Below are 27,000 nucleotides of genomic sequence, written 5' to 3'. Positions count from 1 at the left end.
CAGTTTGAGAGGCCTGAGTAAGAGGACCACTAGCTGAAGCTATTTTTCAGATGTTTAATCGGTATTTTTAACTACTACCTATGCTGACTGAGAGCTTGAGTTTGGATCTACAGAACCGATGTGAAAACCAGACACAGTAGTGATTGTATCTGTTATCACACTGGAAGCTCGGGGGCCAGCTAGCCTGAGGAAGTCCACAAGTATAACCCTGTTTCAAACCAGGTAGAAGTCAAGGGCCGACACCCAAGGTTGTCCTCTGACATCTACATATACTACACTTGCACTCTGTCTCATACAGTCACATACACACATCCATAACACATACATTGTTTTTAATATATAAAAGAGAGTAATGGTTGAGAAAAAAATGCATCCCAAACCACCCTGTCAACCAACCCTTTTTATTTTCTCACAAACCCTTAAGTGACTAAATAGCCTACAACATGTCATGAATTTCTGAAAAAAGACTCTACCTCCAAGTCCCCCAAAAGGCTATAAATCAGATTTTTTTGTAAGTTCTTTGGAGGAGGGTAGGGATGGGATGTAAATTACTGAGGATCAAATCTACTGACTCACCTGTGCTAGGCAAGTATTGGAACACTGAGCTACAACCCCACATATGGGTTTGGGGATATTGTCTCACTATCTAGACCAGGCTAGCCTAGAACTCATGATCTTCCTGCTTCAGCCTCCAGGGTGCTGTGATTTTAGATGTTTTCAACTACATGCATCTTGTAAGTTCATTTGATAGAAATAAAATTGAGGGACACAGCAAGGAAGATACTTAAGTATTATTCATGCTCTGTTCTAACGGTGCCTACCATTTTATATCTGTGTAATTGTAAGTAAGTTTCTGTGCCTCCGTGACCTCTGTTTCCACTTACAGATCAATGATGCTAACAATATCTATCTTACATGTTTGTGGGAATTAATTCACTTATCAAAGTGTCTAAATTATATAAATGTTCTATAAATTTCATATCGATGGTTATGAACAAAAATGGAGAAGGGGTATAAAATACAATATGGAACATAAAGAAAGATAAAGAGACTAAACTGATAAAAAAGGAAGAGGAGAAAGTACAAATAATCTTCACCTCTGTTCAGTTTGGACAATGTGAAAACTGCCTTAAAACTTAAGGCAGAAAGGTTTAACTGAGTCTTTCCCACTGGTGGTTTCAGCAATGGACCAAGCAGAAGTGAGTGACCCTATCATTAATTACCCTATTGGTGCTTATGACAAAATTATGTAAAGCTAAGAAAGCAGACAGATGATGAAATCCAGCAAGCTACTTAATGAACACACGTGCTCATGCCGGGCCATAAGCTTCATTCGCGTCTTTAATTCTAAGCATAGTGGTGCCACTGTGTTTTAGAAAGATTGGTGGTGGGTCGTTACAAGAGCACAGTTCCGTTGCTGAGTCTTAACAAGCATTCTATGATTCCAGTAAAGGGAAGCGACAGTGGCCAATTTCAGAGATCCTGAACTCAGCTTTGAGGAAATAGCTCCACACTCCACTCTAATGGCACAAGTGCCTAACCTGCCCTTCTGCCCTACAGTCTAGAATTACAGCTAATTAGAGCTTTATCCCAAAGAGGGACCAATTTATAGACGATTCCTGGCATCCTCATCCTCTCTTACTTCATAGAATCTTTTCTGCCTCCCTGTTGGCCCATTTCTTATACCCTAGTACCTCAGGGAGGCCCATTACAGCTAGAGGCTACAGTCCCACTGCTGTTCTTCTATCAGTCACTCAGATCAGCTGCTCTCTGTCTTCAAAAGCTCTTTTATCTTCCTTCTTCTTGGCCTCATTAAATGTTTTGTTTCACACACCAAAGTCAACTTTTGTCTTTCTTTCATATCTTGTTTTTTTTGTCCACTAGGGATTGAAGTCAGGCAACACTAGGCACTGCTAGGCCACACTGGACCAGTATGCTTTATCCTCAGCTCTCTTTTTTCACTGTTTACTTTCAGAAAAGGTCTTACAAAGTTGCTCAGGCTGGCCTTGAACTCATGCCATGGCCCAGGTGTGCTTAAATTCACTATCATTCTATCCCAGTCTTAGGCCTCCAGGTCTGACTCTGAAACCATACTTAGATGAAAATTTTCCAATGGCCATTGCCTTGTCTTCCCTTTTTCCCCTGGGTTTGGATGGTGTGGATCCAGTCTGACAACCAATCCTTGGTTCAGAGGGCTCAGAGGAAGTCCTGTCCAGTTCCGCACTTGAGAAACAAAAACTCTTAGATGTCCTTGGGCTTCATTCAGGTCAGTGGGAAAAGACCATTGGGTTTTTTCCCACTGGTCCCACAGCCTGATACAGGAACAAGACAGGTCACGTCCCCATTCCAGCCCTCTCAGATCAACAGCCCAGGGGGAAGACAAAGAATTCAAACGTGTCACAGTATTGACAGAATTTGACAACTATGGTTTGGTGAGATGAAAGAATGCTTATTGGTGTGCAAGACTTAAAAACAAAACACAAAACATTACAAAGGGAGTTTAGCCTCACTTCCTACCTCCTGAAAAAGATGACCAGGTCCATGGTCCCCATTCCAACTTGTTTCCTGAATCCCACGGTATCTTTAATGAGCATTTCCCTAGTCACAGCAAACTCAATATGCTAATAACTAAGCTCATTGGTACTTAAAGCCTTCCCCTCCCAGGCAGTGCTCTCCTTGGGGAATTACTAGTGCCAATATGACTGAAATCCTGAAATCCCCACTGGATCCTTCTTGTCCCCTTCCCACCCATCCATCACTCGCCATATCTACTGGTCCTGTCTCTTCAACTAACGTCTCTCTTTCTCACCATCAGTGTCTTAATCCATGCCATCTTGTGCCTGGACCCCAGCTCTGCGTGGGCCTCTAGCTTATCTCCCTGCCCGTACTTTGACTTGCTTCAATCTATTCAGTCTCTACACATGGTTTTGCCTTCACAAACACAAATTAAACCAGACAGCTCTTTGCAGGAAGACCTTCGATAGACATCTGTGGCTCACACAGTAAAATTGAAGCCCCCTGCCCTGTTATCTAAAGCCATTGACAATGCAGCTTTTACTAACATCTTCAGCCTCAGCTCTTTGGCTCTCCCCTATGACCACTGAATTCCACAGCCATGTGGAATGCCTTTCTGCTCCTCGCATAAAGCTCTTAGCTTGTGTGGCCTCATCCTCTTTACGTCTGTCTCCCTCCTCTTTTTCTTACTAACATAACACATGTGGGAAAGTTCAAATAACGCTAGTTGCATTCACACGAACCATAATAGAGGGAGTTTTAGCAATTAAACACATCCATATAACTTGAGCCCAGTTTATAACATGAAAGAGGCCTGGTATTCTAGAGGCTTCCTCATATACTTTGTCCCCTCCTCAACTATAAGAAATATCACCACCCCAATTTCAAATATCCATGACTAGTTTATCCCAATTCTATTCTTTGTCTAAATAAAGACTAGAAAAGCCTGTGTCATGTTGACGTGTAATGATTCGCCCAAATACTTAAGGCCTGAAATGATCTTGAAATCCTAGCTTTATCTGTCTCAGTTCCTACAGCTGTCTTTAAGTCTCCTTCACCATCATGTTCCTTGAGGTCTTGACCGTCTTCCACACAGCCTTTCCTCCCACTCTCCCTTTAACCTATAGCATTATTCCAAGTGTATGCTGCTCTCCTCACTGTGGAGACCAACGAACATTTCGGTCATTTCCTACATGACCCCTCCACCTCTACCCATACTTCAATAGATAGCCAAATGCTAGTGGTGTACCCTCTGAGGCCCCTCACCCACCGTCCTCCTGTCTGTCCTCACTGACTCTTGCCTAGACTCTTTTCAGAGCTCACCTTTGGCCTCCTTCCTCTCAGTCGCTCTAACAGATTTAGGTATGCTTTTCTTGGATTAAAATCTACACTTGTTTGTCACCACCATAGACTAAGATCAAAGCCCTGCCAAGGCAAAGGACTCTTTAACCTGGTGTTCCAGTCTTCTTTTCTATGATTTTTATAGAATACACACCCTGTTCTTCAATCACACTGAATCTGTACTCTCATAAACCTGTCTGAAGCATTTCTGCTAGGAGATTCTTGTACCTAGAAATGTCTTTCACCCATTATTTCCCTAAACATCAACTCATCCTTTACATTGTGTCTCTTGTGAAACCTTCTTGTTAAAACCGTGTAGTTGAGGACTCTTTACCTGGTCCTGTTTCCTACTAGTAATATTCATACTAGGAAATATTATGATAATGATATAAGTCCCTCAGGACGGCATCTTTATTTTGTTCACTGACAATTAGGTCTCAATAAACACTAGCTAAATAGTGAATAGATGTTTAACATGTGTTGAGCAGTTAATCTGATAGACACTTAGACATCTGTTTTTGTCCCATCCTCATTGTGGAAGAATAAGCTGGTTTTATGCCAGCTTTGCAAGAAAGGAAAGGGAAACTTACCTGAATTGCCACAACCATACAGTTGACGCATGGCAACACTACAAGCAAACCCTTGATTGCCCATATCCTAAAGTTCTTGGCCTTTGTCTGCCATGATCCCCTGCATATGATTCTATTATGTTTTCCAGTAGGTCATGGGCAGATGAAATAAAGATCTGGAGGCTGTGTAGTGTCTCCACACACATTTATGCCTTCAGAACAAGTCTGCTGAGGAATAGAAGCTGGGTCTTAGCCACTTTATGTTTTCCCTGACTCCCAAACCCCAAGCAGGCAACATAGCACCTTATACATATTTATGTCTGCTAAATGTCTATCAAAGGAAACAATGGGTGTGATGTTCAAAGGCAGCATTTGGAAGTGTATGTCCTTTTTACACAATCAGTGATTTTTTTTTTTTTTTTTAGAGACTGTCCTGATGGTCGCCCTGAATCCAGGCCCAGCTGCTGCCTCTTCTAACCCTTTGCTTCTTCAGCATGATATAGGCTCAGGGCCATCCCTGGCTGACCCACCCTCCACCCCGACCCGGCCCTCTGCCATCCTTCCTGTCCTCAGGAAACTCCTCTGTCTGTCTTCCTGCTTTCGGCAGCTGATCACGCACAGCAAGTCTGGCTCACCCCTCTGCTTTTCTTGACCTCGTACCCTGCCTGAACCCTGCCATTTCCCTGGTCATTCTGCACAGGCAGAGCAACATGACACTCACGCAAATACTTTTCACACAGAGCAGATAGTGCTAAACAGTGTCACGAGGTATAAGTGAAAAAGAATTAATTCATTATCTTTTTCTCCCTGTCTTTATTTTCCTTCTGCAGGTTTGCCAGTTATTTAGCACTGTGGATTATAATAGACATCGGAGCAGCTATTTAAGCTGAAAGGGGCAGTTAGTAGAAGGATAGCAAACTTTAGCTGGGGTTGTAGCTCCATGGCAGACTGCTTGCCTTGTATGCCTAAGACATTGTGTTCAAACCACTTTATAGGAAAAATCCCAGCCTCTCTCGGTCCTCCAAGGTTGGTGTGTGGCCAGGCCTCCAGACGAGATGGAAGCAGAACCCAACAGTGCCTGACTTGACAGGACTCCTCTTCCTGGCCTGGCCATCGCTGCCCTGGACAAGTGCTTTATTCATGTTTTCCTGTGGCTCTCTGCCTGTCCACGGAGCTCAACATAGAGCTCAGGGGCTGGGGTATACTGAGTTTATGTATGGCAACCGTCTCCTGGGAACTCCATCTTACTGGCCCAGGATAACTCAGGTGCCCACCCATGGTCCAATGAACAGGGTGATGCTATAAAACATGGCAACCAACGGAAAGATCATTATGGAAAAAGTCATTTCAAGCTGAAAGAAACTCTCTGAAATTGTTGGGTACTCTTGATTATCCCAGGGACAAAATAAAAAAAAAAGGCTTTCTATCTTTTTAAGTCTTATTTCTTTGTTTGAGATAGGGGATCATGATATGTCCTGAAGTACTCTGGAATTCAGTATATATATATATATATATATATATATATATATATATATATATATATATATATGGTATATACATATATGTATGGTATATACATGTGTGTATATATGGTATATACATATGTGTATATATGGTATATACATATATATATGGCATATACACATATATATGGTATATATATACATATGTATATATATGGTATATACATATGTGTATATATGGTATATACATATGTGTGTATATATATATGGTATATACATATATATACCATATATATATCATATATATACCACATATATATACCATATATATATATACCATATATATGCCATATATATATACCATATATATATGTATGTATATGTATGTGTGTATATATATACATATATATATATATATATACATATATATGTATGTGTATATATATATATACCAGGTTGGTCATGAACTTTGCAGTGTTTGCGGGCATTATAGATGTGAGCCACCACACCTAACTCTGTCTTCAAAATTCCTTTTTAAGAAACAGATACAAAAATATAGACTCCATTTAGCAAATATAACATTGATTCACTAATATGACAATATAATGCCACATTTGTTCTTTGAAGGGTAGGAGTTATGGCCTCATATAGGTACCTCATACACCTATATGAAGCTGCTAAACTGCAATAGGGAAGAGTGATGGACAAGGCCAGGCTATGCCCTCCTCCTCAGTGCCTCACATGAATGAGACCCTCTCCCCACCAGCTACAGTTTGGGGTCTTTGTCTACTAAGTGTAAGCAGGTTTAGGGAAATCAACTCTTCTCCTTTTCAATTTTCAAGACTTCCTACACTTGGAGAAAGCTAACCTTGGCCATAGCTTCCTTTTTGTGATTTGAAGTTGGCAGAGGAAGAAATCGAATAAGTCCTTTATTCTTTCTTATCTAGCCATGCTCACCCAATGGCCCTTCGATGTAAGGCCCAATAAGGGTAATATGTAAAGTCAATCCAATTAAAAGTAAGAGCTTTAGATTGAGATTACCAAAAGAAAAACCCAAAGTTTCTGGTCCACTTTTGCTAACTGATACCCTCTGTACACCTCTCAGCTACACAGAGGGACAATGCAGGGGACAGAACACAAAGTCCATAAGTGATGAGGAAGTTTGACTAGTTTCTGTCCTCAAAGATGAACCTCATGACTCTTCTGTCAAGGCCTATTGTATTCTGCCCAGATGTTTCCAGTGACATCTCTCTGGCTTGTCCTTCCAGGCTCCCTGGGTACAGCAGGCCGTGTGTGCAACTTGACTTCCCGAGGCATGGACAGCTGTGAAGTCATGTGTTGTGGGAGAGGCTATGACACATCCCATGTCACCCGGATGACCAAGTGTGAGTGTAAATTCCACTGGTGCTGTGCCGTGCGCTGTCAGGACTGCCTGGAGGCCCTGGACGTGCACACATGCAAGGCCCCCAAGAGTGCCGACTGGACGACTCCTACATGACCTCAGCAGAGGTCACATTCTCCCTTTCTTCCCTCAAGGACTCCAATTACATCTGCAAGGACACTGGACCTCTGGGTTGTTTTCAGGGGGCTGTTTCTCAAGGCATGTAGTCTTCATCTCAACAGAAACCCCCTTTCCCCTCTCTGGGGGCCCCGGGACTGGGAACCAGATGCTGCACATAAGTATACTCTATTCTGTCTATCTTGGGCATTCTGAGGCCACCTCTTTTCCTGCTGATATCTTTTTGGAAATGGTATGACAGGTTGTTAGAGGGGGAGGGTCATGGCCCCCTACCACTATCACCTAGACATTTCCTCTTTCCTCTTAGGCTGTTGGGAGAAACAACATCACATAGCAAAGGAGCTTTCTCTGTGTCTTTCCACAGATTCTAACAGTTCAACGAGTTCATGCTTCTCTCTGGGGGGTCAGGGTAGGTATGGAAAGCAGAATCAACTGACACCAAAATTTCCTCGTTTTTTTTTTTTAAAGACTAAGTGAGAGCTTTAACTAAGTGATAACTGTTGATAGCATCCTTGGTGATTGCCTAGAGAAGGATGGCTTCCAATAAACATCAGGTTAAAACATGTATGTTTTCAGAGAATGTATTGGATATTAAGCCCGGATATAATAGGGTGAAAATGTTTGTCCTTTCAGACTGTTATTTTGAACTTTCCTGTCAGCCAACACCTCAGAAAGTGATGGTTGTTCCTCACTGCCCCATCAGTTTAAGGACTCTTAAGAGATGAGACTTCTCAGCAGACTCTGGAGAGAATCTGAAGGGGGATGGGTGATCTAGCAGTATTATTTAACTACTGGGTAAATATGGTTTAAAAAATGATAATACTAATAGCTTTGTGAGTGGAATATCATAAATGTGCTTGTATGGCAAAAAAGGAAAGAAAAAAGAAAAAGAAAAAAGAAAAGAAAAGAAAGCAATAAAATCCCAGTGGAATTTTTGACTAAGACTACTTTGTGCATGCCCACTGTGAGGAGCAGTGTATTGCTGACAGAGAGGTCTTCAGAGCCTAGGACCAGCTCTCCCATATTCAGATACCCCGGATTGCTTTGTTGTGTGTTGAGGAACATTGGCTAGGATCCACCAACCTTATGGCCTGACCCTCCTGTGTTTGTTTCATGCTTGCACGCTATGAGGATGCAGCCTAGAGAAAGATAGCACATAACTTCACCTTTAAATCTGGTAACATGACTGTATCACATTGCAAGCACTCTGTAACTTGGAGATCATATTTAAATAATACAGCTATAGTTACAGGAATATCAATGTGGAAATAAGGATTGCCTTCTGCCAGGAGAGGACATTCAGAGAAAATGGAGTGGCTGTCAACCCCAATTTATGATTTTAATGTTAGATGAGAGAAAGTGAAGTTGATAAGACTACTTATTTTCATGCTGCCTAATCTGGTTCTTTTACATATAATTTCTTCATAGAACTGTATTATCTAATAGGATGTCTCCCGGTACACAGCCAGCATCAACTGGTGCTTTCTTAATGTTTCATACTTTGGCCTTCATTTTTCCATCCTTGTCCAAATCACTCAGCCTGAAGCTCACGGACAACAAATAAAATGACTGAACTCCAATACTGTCCTCCTCTCCTCCCTTTCTTCCCTCCCCTTCTAGTGACTGGGGTCAAACCAGGGTCTTATCCTTGCCAGGCAAGTGCCTCTAGCCCTGAGCCACATCTACATCTGTTCTTTTTGTATATCATGAATTCAGTAAATAGGAACAATGAGCAGGAAAGTGGCAACTCAGGGCTTAGCATGGGGAAGGCCTGGCTGGGACACAGCTCCCAGTATCCTAGACACTGGGAAAGCTTTCTTGAGCTTCCCAAAGCCACCATCACTTCTTGCTACTAAATGAATGGTGAAATCTTAAATCCATGGATAGCTTTAGGGTGGGGAAGATTTCTCCAGGATAGCAGCTCCTGCCAGTTCAGGCAAACAAAACTGAAGAGACCTGAAAGGATCCCTGCAAACTTCAGCTGGAACCCTAGTATCCACATAAATAGGACTTCAAAAGGTTAGTTTGTCCATTCAAAAGAGCAAGTTTCTCTCAGATGAACTGAACAGAGACTACAGAATTTTAGCCTCCAGTAGATATATATCTTTTTAACTATTATTGCTGAGATGTTAACTTCCTGAACTTCTTTGCTGAGATATGTCCCTCTGATAGGCATCAAGGAAGCAAGGCCTATCTGTACAAAGCCTGCAGATTTTGCTCTAGTGTGTGAGGACATGGGACCCGGCCCTGCAGAGGGCAGTGGCTCTGGGGTGGTGGAGAGAAGGAACAGAACAAGCAAATGAGATGTTCTAATATGTTTCTATTTCCAAAAGAGGACATTTATATTTGAAAAGAATTAAAACAATAACTTCAAACTCACTTTCTTTGGGGCTTAGTAGAAGCCCTAAAGATATTCTGGAAGTCTGAAATACTCTAAGACTTTGATTATCTTGGGTCGTTATGAAAAGTCTATCACATTTTATTAGCAAAACAAAATAAGGAAGATGACCATTGAGGTTGAACTCCCCCTCCTGCCCCCCTGCAAATTAAAGTCACTCTATAAATTGGTTCCTTAGGCCTTGGTTAACTTTAATTAATTTCCTGCACTATCTGAATCCATCTTGAATAGTGACTATGGTTCTATGGAATAATCACAACACAACCCTAAGACGTAGCCTGTGGATGGCCTTTTTCAGCATATTTTCTTTGCTAAAAGTTGTTTGCATTGCTGACTGACAGTTGTCCATTGTTTTGACATTTGCTTTGTCAAGTAACCTTCCAATTATAGTACCCTCCCACAACCCCTTCTAGTCTGAAATCCATGTCCTATCTCAAGAGGTCAGTTCTCCCCTCAAGTGTCTTTAGCCTGAGCAAGAAAGGATTGTTAAGTATTCTCAGTTCCCAGTGTGCTCCTTCACTGCCTGACAGATTTCCAGGGGCAGAGAGAAGGGTGGGGCATAAGGCTCAGCAGAACATTTCCTAGGGCATCACCAGGTTGAAACAGACTCCTGAGAGGTAAAGCTATTCCATTTGAGTGGCATCAAGTGATTGAACCAGATATAAAGAAAAGCTTTGACCAGCTTTGGCCACTTTTCAAATGACTGGTCAAGCTCTGTAAACATAGGCAGTGACATTTTCCATTCTTGTTGGCTATGCCTGCCCTTTCTGATGTTGTCACTTCCTTCCCATCAAGTAACTTCTTCAGGAGAGTCAAGGACCCTGGCCAGAACTCAAGCCTTACCCACTGGACAGTTCTTTGTACTTGAAATCATCATTTATTGCAAGGTTATTTTTAAATCATCTCTACTATAGTCCTTCATCTTAGAATTATTGCTATTAAAGAAAACAAAATCAAGTGTTGTGTTGGTTTTTTTCAAAGATATCTTTAAAGTTGGAATACCAAGCTCCCCAATGACTATCCTAGGCCTGGTAATTTAGAGAAGATCCTTGCCATCTGTGGTAGAGTTACAGCAGACCACCTCAGAGCCCCTGCACAACTGCGCTTGAACACCCCTGGACCATATTCTCAGCTTTTAGAGGTTGGCCTGGGGCTTGTGTCTCACACAGTTGAAATACATTCACCCCTCCCTGCCACACACGTGCCTCTTGCATGATCTCAAAAATCAAAGCTCAGAGAGGTGTCCAATGGACCAGAACCCGTTTTTTGTGACTAGTTTTGTATTTCAATCTGGGTTTCTTTATCTTAAGAGCAACAATTGTACTTAATAAACAGACCTCAATAGTTCTAAAACTGGTAAGTGGCCTGGCAGGGATTTGTTGAACTTCTGGTAAGAAATGCTTGGCTGAGAGCGGGCAGGTGAGGCCAGGTGACTTTGTTCTTCTCCTCCCGAGGCAGAGACAAGAGTTTCAGTCATCCTTGAGAGTGGGCTTTACATTTTTCTGGGGATCAGCAAAGTGACAAGTAGTCTGAAATCTAACACGATCATTATTTTTTTAAACTGTAGTAATTTCCAGCCCTGGCCGTTCTGGTTTGTTTTTCCTTTCTCCCCAATATTCCCATGGATTTCTGTTTAGCCAAACCTCCCCCTTCCATAAGCTAATAAAAGTGTCACGTAGGTTGCTATAAAGAACTATTGTTATTTACAAGTCGGCATTTTCTGTGAAATCAAAACATAATAAAGTGAAATTTTGGTGTTAACTTTGTTTTTTTAGACTCTTGGTAGTCTTGCCAAAACTCTGCTAAGAAATATCTTCAGCTTGTGTGAACTATCCCCTCATCTTTTCTCAAGAGCAGCCTTCCAACAACTGCATGAAGACATCTTTCGTGCTTATGAAGAGTATCAGAGAAAACAACTGTCTTACTTTACTGATGGCTGTTCATGTGAGGGAATAGAGCAGACTTCCATTTGGGATTGGAATATTACTCCATTTTGTTCTGTTTCCCTATGGCTGCTATGCGATGGTTGGTATCTCTGGGTGTTAGCACGCCATAGGTAGCCCTAGTTATAAATACGGTGTCACTTTGTACTATCTAATGCATTCTCGCTAATCTACCAGAATTATTGCATTTCCTGTAGACTAAATGTCATTTTCTCAGCTTGATTAGAAAGATGAGATCACATAATCTTCCATTTCAATTGGTACCTACGAATGTGTAGGCTAGTTATTTCAAGCAGTAAAAGTTCATTGAATGGGCACAAACTCTCCCCTAGAAGAGTCAATCCATTCTTCCATTTTCTCCTCCCTGCCAGTCTAGGTTGTAAGGATGACAGACCTTGGCAAGGCTAGCCCCAAACTTTTAGCATCTCAAAGCTATACCATATTAGAGATGCTCATTAGTCTTCTAGGATTGTGTTGTCTCTTACAGAAATTTCTATAGCTACTTAGATTATCTGAAAAGGAGGTGATTTGCATAAGGACATCACAACAAAATATTTTATGCCAGAAATTATCAATGGAATTTCCCTCTTCTTAACCCTTTGTGTAAGGGAGTGTACATAATAAAGGCAGGATACACACAATACAGTCTGGTCTACACCTAGTAGATGCCAAAAGCAAGTTCCTTGTCTTCTAATTGTGACAACCAAATCCATTCAGACACTACCAAAATGTCCCCTGGTAGAAGAGAAAGGGATGTGGTGACCAAAAGGGTCTTTAGTCAAATGTTAGTGGTCTAACAGTTTAAACAAGGCTTCTTGAACTTTCAATATTAAGAGTACTTTCCCCCCTTCCCTTCCCCTAAGATCCTCGATATTGGTGTCTCAGACAGGTGAGGAAGAATCCTTGTGAAAAGTGCAGTCATAGAGCCTTTAGCTCCTCATAGCACTTAGAAAAGGGGATAAGTATTGAAACTCACCAGAGCCCCTGCTCCATATCTCAGGGGTCCGGGACATGCTTCTTGGTTTTAGAGGCAGGATGCCTAATTCTTGGGATTTCCTCAATTCTATAATGCTTAATTTATTTGTTTGTTGGGTGTTTTGTTGTTTCTTTGTTTTTTTTCTTTTATTTTAATCGATATATTTTTTTATTTACATTTCAAATGATTTCCCCTTTCCTGGTCCCCCACTCCCCCTCAGCATGTAATAAGAATATGTGCTCCACTATGTTCATAGCAGCCCTATTTATAATAGCCAGAAGCTGGAAAGAACCCAGGTATCCCTCAACAGAAGAATGGATGCTAAAAATGTGTTATATATACACAATGGAGTACTATTCAGCCATTAGAAACAATGAATTCATGAAATTCTTAGGCAAATGGATGGAGCTGGAGAACATCATACTAAGTGAGGTAACCCAGCCTCAAAAGATCAATCATGGTATGCACTCACTGATGAGTGGATATTAACCTAGAAAATTGGAATACCCAAAACATAATCCACACATCACATGAGGTACAAGAAGAATGGAGGAGTGGCCCCTGGTTCTGGAAAGACTCACTGTAGCAGTACAAGGCAAAACCAGAACAGTGAAGTGGGAAGGGGTGGGTGGGAGAACAGGGGGAGGGAGGGGGTCTTATGTTTCTTTGTTTTTAACAAAAAACAAAATCCACAAGCTATCTTGGAAAGCAAGGGAGTAAAAGCACTAGAACTCAGTATCAGCTAAGCAAGTCATTTTGAGTTCCCCTGTGCAACCAACCATAGGAGAGGGTAAGAACAAACTGCAAAAATATAAAAGATCTACTTTTCTGAATAAAGAAAAGATAAGTTTTAAATCAAAGCCAGAATCCAGTTGCTCTTGTTGCAATCAATGACAGGAAATCTGAAGCAAAAAGATGTGGTTAACCATTGTACGAATATTACTTACTTCATCCTGACTGTGATCAAAATGCCAGACATAAATAACTTAAAGGAAGATAATTTATTGTAACTTATGGTTTCACAGCACTGAGTCCATGGTGACTTGGTTTCAGAAGTTGGTTAGAACATGGAAGTGTGAGCATGTGACCTAGGAAGCTATTTACTTCTTAGCAATCAGTTAGCAGATGGGAAAAGGGGACCAGGGCAAGATACAGACCTAAGATGCACACCCAGTAATACATTCAGTCCAACGAGGTCCCTCTTAACCTTTGCCACCTCCTTCCAATAATTACAGGACATTTTCATTCCATCAAGGGTTTTATCATTTACTAGGTAAGAATCCTCATGATCCAATTCCCTCTGGAAACACTACCACAACGATTTCCAGGGATGGACTTTACACATCGCCTGACAGTTTTGATCCACTTAAGTTGACAATCAAAATTCATCACAGAGCTGTAAAACACTATTAAATTACTATGGCTATTAATGAGAAGTTCCTCTTGAGTGGTCTTTTCTTGTCTACCTTTTATTTTGATCATGACTAGATCAAGCTAAAGTGACCACACTGTGACCAAAATGGCAGTGCAGCAGCAGCAGCAGCAGCTGTGGAGCAGAAGTAGCAGCAGCAAGGACAAGGGCAGCAGCGAGAAGGCTCCAGTGAGCTACTGAGGATGGACGAAGACAACGGAGGCTGTGAGGACCTGAAGGGAAAACTTCTAATGACCCAAGTCTAGAGGCGTTTTAGAGAGCTACCAAGTCTTAGAAATCAGGCAGAGCCGCCCTTTAGAATAGCTATAACACTGTATGAAGTGTTTTAGCATTGGATGTTGTAAAGGGCTAGGGATTCTAGGGGTGTGGCAGCTGTAGTTCTGTTGAAAGTTTTAGTCCTGGAGACCAGGCAAGAGCTTTAACAATAGAAGATACCACCTGCTGCTACCTCCGGCTGCCACTGCACACTGAGGATTATTATAGCTGCCAAGGTCTGGGGCCCACTGGGTTTTAAAGCCCAGAATAAGAAGCCCCCAACCTGAGTTGCTGGAGCCTGAAGTCACTGGCTTCTAAGGCCTAGAGCAATAGGTCCTGAATTCTCAGGGCTTGCAGTTAAATTTAGCTCTTTAGGTCTGAGGTGCTCTAAGACCCGAGATTTCTGACATAAAAACAGCTTCCCTTCTCCTACCCACAATTTCTATTCAAGTAATGCAAAAAGCTGGGTAATAATTGGTGACCCTAGCCTCATGTTTGTGATATTTTGGAGGGAAGCTGTCAGGATGTGGTGTAATTAAATGGCACAGGGAAGATGAGCTACAGTGGGGAAGAAACTCTCGGCTGCTAAGTGACTCAGTAGCTAGTCCCTTGAACTAGAGAACATGCGGCAGATGACCACTGGTTTACGGGAAGAATCTGAAAGCCTTGATTTTTGATTTGATCATTCTTCATGGACCAAATTAAATTTCTATCTAATGCTGCCAAAAAAAAAAAAAAAGTAATGAACAGTAAGAGTCACTTCCACCAACAAATAGTTCACAGTCTGTTCCCTCGGGTTATTATCTATTATCTAGTTCTTGATTATAGTGTAATTAAAATCTGATCAACATACAAAACAAGTGAAGAGAGCTGTGGATTTGAGAGAAAATAGGGCAGGGAGGTACATGGGAAGGGTTGAAGGGAGAAAGAAAAAGGGAGAAAATGATGTAATTATGTTTTAATTTCAAAAAATTTTAAAGAAGGATTTAAAAATATCTGAGTAATGTGATCAATTTAACATTTGGATCATGTTTGGATTCCACTTGATTTTGTATTTTTTGAGTACCAACTGGCCCTGTGAAAGCCCTTGTAATTGAATTACAGTCTCTGGATTTCCCCAGACAGTCCACCCATTCCTATTTTAATAGCATCATGGGCTTTCTTAAGTTCTCAGAGGAATCACATTACTGTCTGTAAACCCAATTCACATAATCAAATGACAAGGATGCCTCTGGTATCCATCCACTCAGCCAATTGCCCACAACAGTCCCTTTAGCAGAGCCTCACAGTCTGTAAACATTTGGGGACTGGGCGTCACAGATGGAGGTCATCTGCCAACCAAATCGCTATCAGGCAAACTAGACAAATGTGAACCTGAGTTCCCAAAAGTCTACCCACCCACACACGTTTTGGCACCTGTCCCTTCCCCATTATCCAACAGGAATGAAGACCTCGAGCTCTGAGTCGTTATTTTGGAATCATGATTAATCAAGACAAATATTCGTGGCAAAAGAGTAGAACTAGACAGAAAAGGGAGTGTGGGTTTCATTTTCCTATACATTTCTGTAGCTATAAACAATGCCTTATCTCCGCAACAACTCATGAAATAATAAGCACTAGTGTTTTTAGAAGTATTTACACCAGCCCTCAGAGATTTTCTTAGAATTGTGATTCACAGATGAGAAATTTTCCCCTTCTACAGGCTTCCTTTAGTAATTGGCACAAGAACTACTCAGTAGACAGGCTATACAAATGAAGCTAGATGGTCCTTCTGTTAACTATTCATTAACAAATTCCTTTAATTTTTCCAACTGACTGGATGACGGTGTTAAGATGATGCCTACTTCACATATTGTAGACTGATCGTTCAATGTTCTCTGAAAATTGGGTGGTTCTAGCATGTAGATGACACTTTCTGTGGTGCAATGATATCACATGGTGTTTTCAGGATCCCTGGAGAGTGAAGATTCCCGGGGTCACAGAACAGCCCATTTGTAAGAAACTTTGCAGATCATTTATTCCAACCTTTGCATTTTATTAATGTGAAAACAAAAGAAACTCCATGGTTTGGACTATGATGTTAGCAAGAGACTCTGAATCATCTTTTAGAAGGAACATTTGTTAATCACTCAGTGAGTCTGCATTGAGCACCCCCTGTGAATCAGCCAATGTGTTACGTCCTAAAGACACAGCAGGGAGTGAGACGGATATACACTTGCTCATATTCCGAAAAGACAATTAATTATTTACTCAGTGATTCTATAGCAGGCATCCTCCGTGAGTCAGCCGATGTACTACCTACTAGAGAGTCATCTAGAGTCTGAGGCACACATATCTGTGCTTGGAGGGACTGACACCTAGAACTCATTATTGTGTAAGTTTGTTCAAGGCCATGATTGGGTTTAGTACTTGGAACCATTTCTAGATCTGGATATGATTATAGTCATTTTTGAGCTGAGACAAATTTCAGAAAGATTTAGTAATTGGCTTAAGGGCATAAAGGATTCATAAAAGCTTGGAAACAAGTAGATAACCAAAGAATCACTATGATTTTCAATTTAATTTGTATGGCAACAAAATCCTTTGCAGAGTCACAATTAACAAGTTTCTACCAGAAAGTAGGTGACATTTCATTATAATATATTTTAAAAGGTGTTTTTGTTCAAATGCAAAGAGCTTTAAGGTACTTCTAAGAAAAACCTGACATTACTGCCGTGACAGCCATGAGGACTCCTCTTTGATGTAGAGATTCAATCTGTAGATGAAGAGATTTCCAAAATATCACTTATTAGCATAAAAATACTCTGAATCTCATGATGTATTTAAAATTTCCCTAAACTCTTTTCTAATGCTTGGTGGACTAGATGAAGTGAACATGCTAATATGTATATATATGTGTGTGTGTACATATATATATATACATATGTATTATGTATATATTTATATAATCTTATATAATAGTCCTTTGTTTATTGCACAAAAGAAAAGGGAAGCGGGACAGAATTTTCTTAGCAACAATACCCAAGAAATACTTTTCAGAATTGTATTCAAATGTAATAAACTGTTTTGAAATTTTTTAAAGGCACAAAGTGCATATAAATATAATTTGCAATAATATTTTTACTTTGCTTGACAGAAAGTGTGGGTGTTCTTTATCTCCATATGGAAAACTTAGAAGACGGTTATAATCCCAAGTGGTTGGATAAGGGTTTTACGAACAACAGGTTTCCCTGCCCCCTTCTCACGGCAGAGTCTAACAAGGTAGGGGGAATAGAGCAGGTTTCCAGCAGTGACCTTTAATTGACCCTTAGGTGACTGTTCTCTCTAACCTGGAATTATTCTGATGGTGGCCAAATTCCTCAGACCTAAGTCCCTTCAGAAACTGATGGAGCCTGGGGCAAGTCCCAACACGAATATTTGAAAATAGTGAGAGCCAGAGAAAGAATCCCATCTAAGTGGAATCTTAAATGACGGGTCAAGGGAGAGGGTGGAGAACTTTTATTGCAGTTTTTCCAAAAGTGTATGGAACAGTTTGATACTCATGTTTATTTATAATGTAGAAAAACTGCCCACAGACATGCATTTTGGTTTGTGAGAAAACTGCTAAGAAGTGTGAGATCATGAAAAAGAGAGTACTATAGATAGATGATAGATAGATAGATAGATAGATAGATAGATAGATAGATAGATAGATAGATAGATGATAGACAGATAGATAGATACATACATACATACATATATACATACATAAGTACATGGATGGATAGATGATAGATGACAGATAAATAGATACATGACAGACAGATAAGACAGACAGACAGACAGACAGACAGGCAAACAGACAGACAGGCAGGTAGAATATAGGGAGTTAATCCTGCTCACAACATGAAGCTTTGGAGTGATAAGCAGAGTAAAATAATATCCTAAAGCAATTTTCCCATTATTGGACACATCAGCTGTTTTCTTTATAATTATAGCAGAGTCAGATTCTTGCACAGATTACATTAATACCCATGAGGGGCAACTTACCCAAAGTGTCTATTTATTTATTTATTTATTTATTTATTTATTTATTTATTTATTTATCTATTTATCTATTTATTTATTATAACACATTTTTATTAAAAAGGAAATGCCTCACTTTCCCTTCCCTTTTTACTCAACCTCTCCCAGGTCCCCTCTCTTCAAATACCTCATGTCCCCCCCCTCCCGCCCCATGCCCACTCTTTGTCTTTGATTATGATTTTGTCTTTTTTATGGGTTTTGTTTGTGTGTGTTTGTATGTGTTTGTGTTTCTCATGTTGTTTTTTTTCTTCATGGTGGTTTGTTTGTGTTTTTAGGTTTGTGGTTGCTTGTTTGCCTGTTAGAGTGTATTACAATGAAAAAGAGAAAGGGAAGGCCTGGAGTTGAGTAAGTGGGAAGGTGGGAAGGATCTGGCAGGAGATGAAGGAGAGTAACATGTTTATTTATATTATTTTTTCCAGGTAATAGACACAAGAGTATGAAACCCAACAGCCCCAGACAGACCTACCTTAGATTCTTTAATAATTACTCAGCCAAAGTTCTCCAGCTTATTGTATTCCCGCCTCTAGTATTTGAGAAATATCATTGAATAAGATAAATAATTTCTACCACTACGACAAATCAAATGTTCCTTTCTTGACCCCAGAAAAATCGCTTTTGCTACAAAATGTCCCTAATTCAGGTAAAATAAGCATCCTTTAGAATTGTTTGGGAACTCTGCCAACACCATCAAACACAGGGACATTTCTCTGGCCAAAAAAAGAAGAAATTGAAAACTCAGGCTTGGGAGCTTAAGTGGTGGTCCACTAATTTTTGTATGCAGACTCTGAGGTTTTAAAGACCATGTTGATTCAGGAAGTAAAGTCATGGCCTTCTGTGATGTAGAAGAATAGAAATTATGAAGCAACAGTGCCTTCAAAAGGCTATGCATTCAGTAAAGGACAGTTCTGGACAGCAGCAGAAGGAATCAGCAAGGAACTGGTTAAGCACTGTGTAACAATGGAGATCCATTCTGAGAATGCATCACTGGCAACTTTGTCATTGTGCCAAGATCACGTAGTGCAATTAATACAAGCTAGGATCGCTACAATTCCATTGACTCCTATAATTTTATGAGATCATTGTCCTACGTATGATTCATCATGGATCAAAATATCACAAAGTATATGAGTAGTTTGCTGTGAAATGGGATTGTGGTAGGAAAATTTGTCTGCTGATTATTTACAGACAGCATCCTCTTCTCATTTTAATTTCATGTTGGAATTTGTATAATTTGTATGTCTCAGGAATTGTCTAGACAAGACATTAACTTTTTAGACTGAGGTGCCTAACTCTTTGAAGGTGACACTTTCAACCAAGCGTAAGAGGATTCTCACATATCAAACTACACCAAACCTGAGTTCATAATCCAGAACTGTGAAACACAGCACAAAATAAGCCACCATAATCATAAGACAAAACAAACTATCTAGCTACACTTCCTAAAATATCAAGTATAACAGTTACACTACTCTTCATTAAAAAATTTGGACAAGAGATTTAAGCACCAAACATTTTAGTCCTTGAATTTGTTCCATATCCCACCAAGGCACAGCAAATAAAGGCTCTACAAGGCAGAATAGTGATGTGGAAAAATGATCTTGAAAAAGATATTCAAGAAGTGTCCAGTAAACACTCATTCATGGTCATACTTTTAAATTAACAGAGACATTTTGGGAAAGTGGCAATTCTTTAAAATTTTTAAAACCAGATTTATATGATCCAGCAGTTCTACTTCTTTGTATATACATAAAGAAATCAAAATATCAGAAAATAGTGGTGGGTATTGTTTACATGATTTATAGGGAATGTCTTCTTTGATCATAGAAGAAACTACTCTAGAAAAACTCAGGCAGCAGCCATGCTGATGGTGGAGAAAACTGCAATGGTTATAGTTTATTTCTTCTGTTAGTTTCTCTGTTGCTGTAACAAAACTTTGACCAAAAGTAGCTTGGGTGAAAAGGGTCTACTTCCTCTTGCAACTCCCAAATCATAGTCCCTCACTATGAGAGCTCATGGTAAGAACCTGGAGGCAAGAAATGAAGCAGAAACCATGAAGTAATGCTGCTTACTGGCTTGCTTCCTCTGGCTTGTCCAGATTACTTTCTTATATGACTCAGCCTGTCTGTACTGGGATAGCACTGCTCACAGTGGGTTTGGCCCTCCTATATCAGTTAGCAATTAAGAAAATATTCCTGTAGACTTGCTGAGGTCAATCTGATGGAGTCAATTCCTCCGCTGAGGTTTCCTTTTTCCCAATGGCTCTAACTTCTGTGAAACTAACAAAACTAACCAGCACAATTGACCCTTGTCAACATGAGACACAAACATGTCATCATTCAAACATAACCTTTCCTTTCTTGTTTGTCTGTAAGATCTCAAGTTAAAAATCACAATATAAAACTTTAGAAGTCCCAGTCATTAAAAGAAATCACTTCATTTGAAAGTTCAATGTCTCTTTAAAATATCTTGTCTCTTAACAGTAGGTTCCTCTAAAATCAAAACAACTTGAATAGGTCTTATTCAAAATGGAAGCACCAGGATGCAATTACAACCATATCAAAGTGAAACTAAAATCTGAAAGTGTGAATAGCTGGATGTCTAGCACTCACAATCTTCTAGTCTCCAAAGGGCTTGGATAACTCCAGCTGCTACTGTCCTTGGAGATTGTCCCTAAGCCCAGGCATCTCTACTATCCTGAGGTCTTCGCTGAGACTGAGGCTGCCTCTTTACTAATGGCGTCCTTGCGTCTTTTCATGGACTCTGATCCTTCTGCATAGTGCCAAGCCTCAGCTTCTTGCTATGACCCCTTCACTCCTAGGGTTTTTCCACTGTAGCCAAGGTAGCTCCTTGACCAATGACCTCTACTGATCTCTCACTGTGCCAAGCCTCATAGGATTTCCATGACCCCTTCAATCTTCTTGCTGTCATACCATAAAATCTAGTAACACATTACCAAGTCTTGTCTGGAAGCTGGAACTGAAGCCTTGGTCCCCTCTGGGGCCACAGCTTCTACGTGCCCACCCTAAAATAATACTTCCCAGAAGATATAACCTCAGTGATGCCTATCTCTTATTAATCACAGCTGATTCTTCACTCCCATATAACCAGCTTTGATTGTCCTAATAAAAGCACATATTTCACTTCCACAGATTCCTAATTCAAATAAATCACAACACATACATCCGTGATAGAATATTTGCTTCCTTGTTAAATTTCTCAAATCAGGCCTCCAATTACCTACATTTCTCTCAGCATTCTTCTCTTTCAAGCTCTCACAACAGCCCAATTAAGTTCTGAGTAGTCAATGGTTTGTCCTGCCCAAAGTTCCACAAACCTCAACCTTCTTCCCATTAAGTGATACAGTCAGGTCCACCTTCCACTGTTCATCTACCATCCACCATCTACTATCCACCATCCACCATCCCACCTTCTACCATCTACCATCCACCATCCACCTTCTATCATCCACCATCCACCATCCACCATCCACCATCCACCATCCACCATCCACTAACCACCATCCACCAACCACCCACCACCCACCACCCACCACCCACCATCCACCACCCACCACCCACCATCCACCATCCACCACCCACCATACACCATACACCATACACAATCCACCATCCACCAACCATCCACCATACACCACCCACCATACACCATACACAATCCACCATACACCAACCACCATACACCAACCACCCACCACCTACCATACACTATCCACCATACACCAATCATCCACCACCCACCACCCAACACCCAACACCCACCACCCACCATCCACCATCCACCATCCACCACCCACCATACACCATACACCATACACAATCCACCATCCACCAACCATCCACCATACACCACCCACCATACACCATACACAATCCACCATACACCAACCACCATACACCAACCACCCACCACCTACCATACACTATCCACCATACACCAATCATCCACCACCCACCACCCACCATCTATCCACCATCCACCATCCATCCACCACCCACCATCTATCTAACTTTGTACCAATTTCTGTTCTAATTACTTTCTGCCATTGTGACCAAAATATACTTGAGGAGGAAGGAGTTAATTTGGCTTATACATTCTGTTCACAAGCCTCATTAAGGAAAGTCAGAGGAGGAATTCAAGCAGAAACAAAGGGAGAAAGTGTGGAGGAAAGCTGCTTACTGGCTTGCTTCTCTGACTTGCTTGGCTACGTTTCTTACACAGCTCAGGCCTACTTACCCTCGAATAGCACCACCCACAGTGTGCTGAGCACTTCTGTATTAATTACCAGTTAATAAAAGAACTCTACAGAATTGCCCTCAGGCCAGTCTTGATAGAGGCAATTCCTCAATTGAGTGTTCTTTTCCCTAGATGAATATAGTTTTGTGTCAAGTTCTCAAAACTGACCAGCACAGTTATAATGAACTTGGCAATGACAGAGTAATTTGTGTGATAGAAATATCTATGGACTTTAGCAATCATGATAATCCCCAAATTCTTAACTTAGAAAAATAGGAAACTGTGAAGGGGAAAAACTCTGATCCTTGGGGTGAGGAAGACCAAACCACAAATAAAGCTGGCTGTGGTGATATGGCATCATCAGTAGCTATGGAAACAGTGGAACATTTGAATTGCTACAATAAAAAACACTATGCAGAGAAAGAACAAGAAAGCTGTAGATAAGATATGTTAATGGCTTTGGTCAAGCACGGTGAGGAATTACCCTCCACAGGAATTCTATAGAGTATACCTTCAGACCATAAAGCAAATACTATTTGTGGCTAACTTATGACACATATTAAGTGTAAAGTATCCCAACAGAAGACCAATAAAACTTTACTATTAGAAATAATACTTTGAATGCATAGAAAGAATACCTTGAGAAATATAAATTGTCAAGTTTTCACTAAGATTAACCTCTTTAATGATTTTTTTTTTCAAATACAAGACCAGACACAATGGTCAAGCAAATGTCACTTAGGTAAACCCTTTTCTTCTTTCACTCTGGATCTGCGTTTCTCCATACTTTTTTGAAGTCAGCTGCAAAGAAGTAGGCATCTTGGCCATTAGTCAATAAACCAATGCCATTTTAAAATAAGGGAATAAAGAAATTAATGTTTAAATTATTCTTCAAGCAATTTTGATTTAACTTAAAAGACCACTTTTGACCAATCACAGTATACTCTGTGTGAAGGTAGAATCCAGCATTGATTCACCCACATAAGCCATGGGCATAACTGATTGCCATTGGAAAGTCACTTGCAGAAGGTTTTCTGAGAGATTCAAAGAGATGACAATATGAGATTATCAGGGTTAATCTAGGTGTTGGAAAGACTGTCCAGTTGACCAAGTGCATAACACCCAAGCATGCACAATGGAGACAATTGCCATGGAGACAGTTGCCATGGAGACAGAGCCACAGAGGCAATACCATGGAGACAGCATCATGGAGACAGAGCCATGGAGGCAGTACCATGGAGACACAGCTATGGGGACAATGCCATGGATACAGAGACAGGAAGATCCTTTGGTCCTGCTGACAAGCTACTCTTACCAAGCAGACAAGTTACTAAGAAACAAGCATGTCTCAAAAAATATGGTAGAGAGGATGATCAAGGAAGATATCCAACATTGACGTCTGGCCTCTACATACACATCTACTCTGCCTCTACTCACACTGCTAATAACTAGGCTAATTCTGTGGTAAGGAGCCCTTGGCAAGCGTGTAGCTATGATTAGCCCCCAACTCCTTCACTACTCTGCACGGTACCATCTCACAGGAGTCTTGTCTAATAGTAAAACCCTGAAGGCTTTGGCGTGGAAGTTAACACTTAGCACTTAGGAGACAGAAAGGAAGGAGGGGGAGAGAGATAGAAATGTTAGCAACGTTTGGCTAATGTAATGGCTGTCTGATCCATCAGGAAGGATGAGAGGATCAGGACCAGAGACTTGGACCTGCCTTTCTACAGTCAGCACCCCTGCCTCTGGGCATCTTCCTCTGAACTTGAGCATCCTTATGCCCTAGGTATGAATCTTATAGTAAAGATGTTGTTTTAGGCACAAATGGCCCTTTTAAAACATGAATAAACCACCACCCTTCAAGGCTCAGGGCAGAGTAGGCAACGTCTTAGTAAGAGACGAATGGTGAAAACTGTTGATCCGTGGCAGCTCTGCTGTCTGCCTATCATAAGGGAAGTGCAAGCCTTCCTTTTAATTTAATTTAAATGTTAACTTTCTTGCTGACTTTAATACCCGATTTCTGGATAAACTGGGCTCTGCTAAGCTTGGACATTTAAAAAAAATTATAATTTGAGCATACCTTCCCCCATAGAAAGCCCATGACACACACAAACAGAGTGTGAAGGAGATTTTTTTTTAATTTTTTTTATTTTGTTTATTTACATTTCAAATGTTATCCTCCTTCCCAGTTTCCTCACCGAAAACCCCCATCCACCCTCCTCCCCCTGCCTCCCTGAGGGTGCTCCCCCCAGCCACCAGTCCATTCCTGATCCATGGTCCTAGCATTCCCCTACACTCCAGCATCAAGCCATGAAGGAGGTTTTTGTATTACTTATAAGTGCAAGTAAAATCCTTCATGGTTTTGTTTCAGGTTGAAACTATGCAAATTCAAAACACCCTACTGGGCTTTACAGGGAAAAGAGATTGTTCATTCTGTAGTCTCTTCATGCGAATAATAAACTAGCCCAGGCAAGTTCTCCTATGACCACGGCCCAGTCTCTTAGTGGAACTGTCTGGGGCTACTAAAGAATGTGTACGAGGAAGTATTCAAATAGATAATCAGAAATGCTGACTTAGGGAAAACGAAACACTCTGGGCTTGGCCATTTCCTTCTCCCCCCATTCTCAGACACACTCTACACTACCAAGCCTATCCCTAGCCACAGCCCACTTGGACCACCTGTGCTGGGGTAAAACTAGGTCTATAAACTAATGAAATCTTATGTCTGAGCTTGGGCCAAGCAGTGGTGTATTTCGAAAGCTTCTTGGGTGATTATGATTGACTCCTGAAGGTGGAGGATCGATCACACACTGTTCTGACCAGCCTTTTAGCCACACTAGGAAAATATTTGGCTATAACAGCAGATTGGCTGGAGAATTCAGTTCTAATTTGCCATCGAATAATTTTCCTGACGTTACAGTCAGGAAGAGCATCAACAATGACACAGAAGCATCTCAATGTGTTGGGGAAACAGGAAAAACTCCCGGAGGGGTATTTTTTGTTTGGGTTTTGGTTCTGTATTTTTTTTGTTGTTTTTTAATTTTTTTATTCGATATATTTTTATTTACATTTCAAATGATTTCCCCTTTTCTAGACCCCCACTCCCCGAAAGTCCCATAAGCCCCCTTCTCTCCCCCTGTCCTCCCTCCCACCCCTTCCCACTTCCCTGTTCTGGTTTTGCCCTATACTGCTTCACTGAGTCTTTCCAGAACAAGGGGCCACTCCTCCGTTCTTCTTGTACCTCATTTGATGTGTGGATTATGTTTGGGGTATTCCAGTTTTCTAGGTTAATATCCACTTATTAGTGAGTGCATACCATGATTCATCTTTTGAGTCTGGGTTACCTCACTTAGTATGATGTTCTTTAGCTCCATCCATTTGCCTAAGAATTTCATGAATTCATTGTTTCTAATGGCTGAATAGTACTCCATTGTGTAGATATACCACATTTTTTGCATCCACTCTTCTGTTGAGGGATACCTGTGTTCTTTCCAGCATTTGGCAAATTATAAATAGGGCTGCTATAAACATAGTAGAACATGTATCCTTATTACAAGCTGGGGAATCTTCTGGGTATATGCCCAGGAGTGGTATAGCAGGATCTTCTGGAAGTGAGGTGCCCAGTTTTCGGAGGAACCGCCAGACTGATTTCCAGAGTGGTTGTACCAATTTGCAACCCCACCAGCAGTGGAGGAGTGTTCCTCTTTCTCCACACCCTCTCCAACATCTGCTGTCTCCTGAATTTTTAATCTTAGCCATTCTGACTGGTGTAAGGTGAAATCTCAGGGTTGTTTTGATTTGCATTTCCCTAATGACTAATGAAGTTGAGCATTTTTTAAGATGCTTCTCTGCCATACGAAGTTCTTCAGGTGAAAATTCTTTGTTTAACTCTGTACCCCATTTTTTAATAGGGTTATTTGGTTTCTGGAGTCTAACTTCTTGAGTTCTTTATATATATTGGATATTAAGGCAGGATCAATACTCTGCTCAATACACTATCTAAACTTCAGAATTATTTTCTTACAAGAGCCATGCCTGACCTTTTCCATCTATTGATCCTTCAACAATATCTCTTCCTTTCCTCTTTCTCCTTGCCACCATTCAAACCAAAGTCCTTATCAACCATTTCCAAGACTCTGGTACTGATGGACATGAAAGCTCGCTGATCCCACCACCCTCTCTTCAGCTGGTTCTTTCCATAATTCACTCTACACCCTTTCACTGAAATCTTCCTGAGCATCACCATTTCTCACAGCCTAATCGATCAAATA

At 40.8% G+C, this 27,000-nt stretch overlaps 1 protein-coding gene across 1 annotated transcript in view; it reads left to right on the top strand.

The window, feature by feature from the left end:
- Wnt2 (Wnt family member 2) overlaps positions 1 to 11,538 on the top strand; it is a 44,749-nt gene extending 33,211 nt beyond the window's left edge. Inside the window, exon 5 of the mRNA XM_052173279.1 lies at positions 7,156 to 11,538. Within this exon, the coding sequence (XP_052029239.1) occupies positions 7,156 to 7,385 (230 nt within the window). The 3' untranslated portion in view covers positions 7,386 to 11,538. The remainder of the gene's footprint in view (positions 1 to 7,155) is intronic.
- The last annotated feature ends 15,462 nt before the right edge of the window (positions 11,539 to 27,000 follow it).

The sequence above is a fragment of the Apodemus sylvaticus genome, chromosome 2 (genome assembly GCF_947179515.1).
Source record: "Apodemus sylvaticus chromosome 2, mApoSyl1.1, whole genome shotgun sequence".
NCBI classification, from domain to species: domain Eukaryota; kingdom Metazoa; phylum Chordata; class Mammalia; order Rodentia; family Muridae; genus Apodemus; species Apodemus sylvaticus.
The sequence above is the reverse complement of the archived record's forward strand: the minus strand, read 5'-3'. Positions and strand labels throughout refer to the sequence as shown.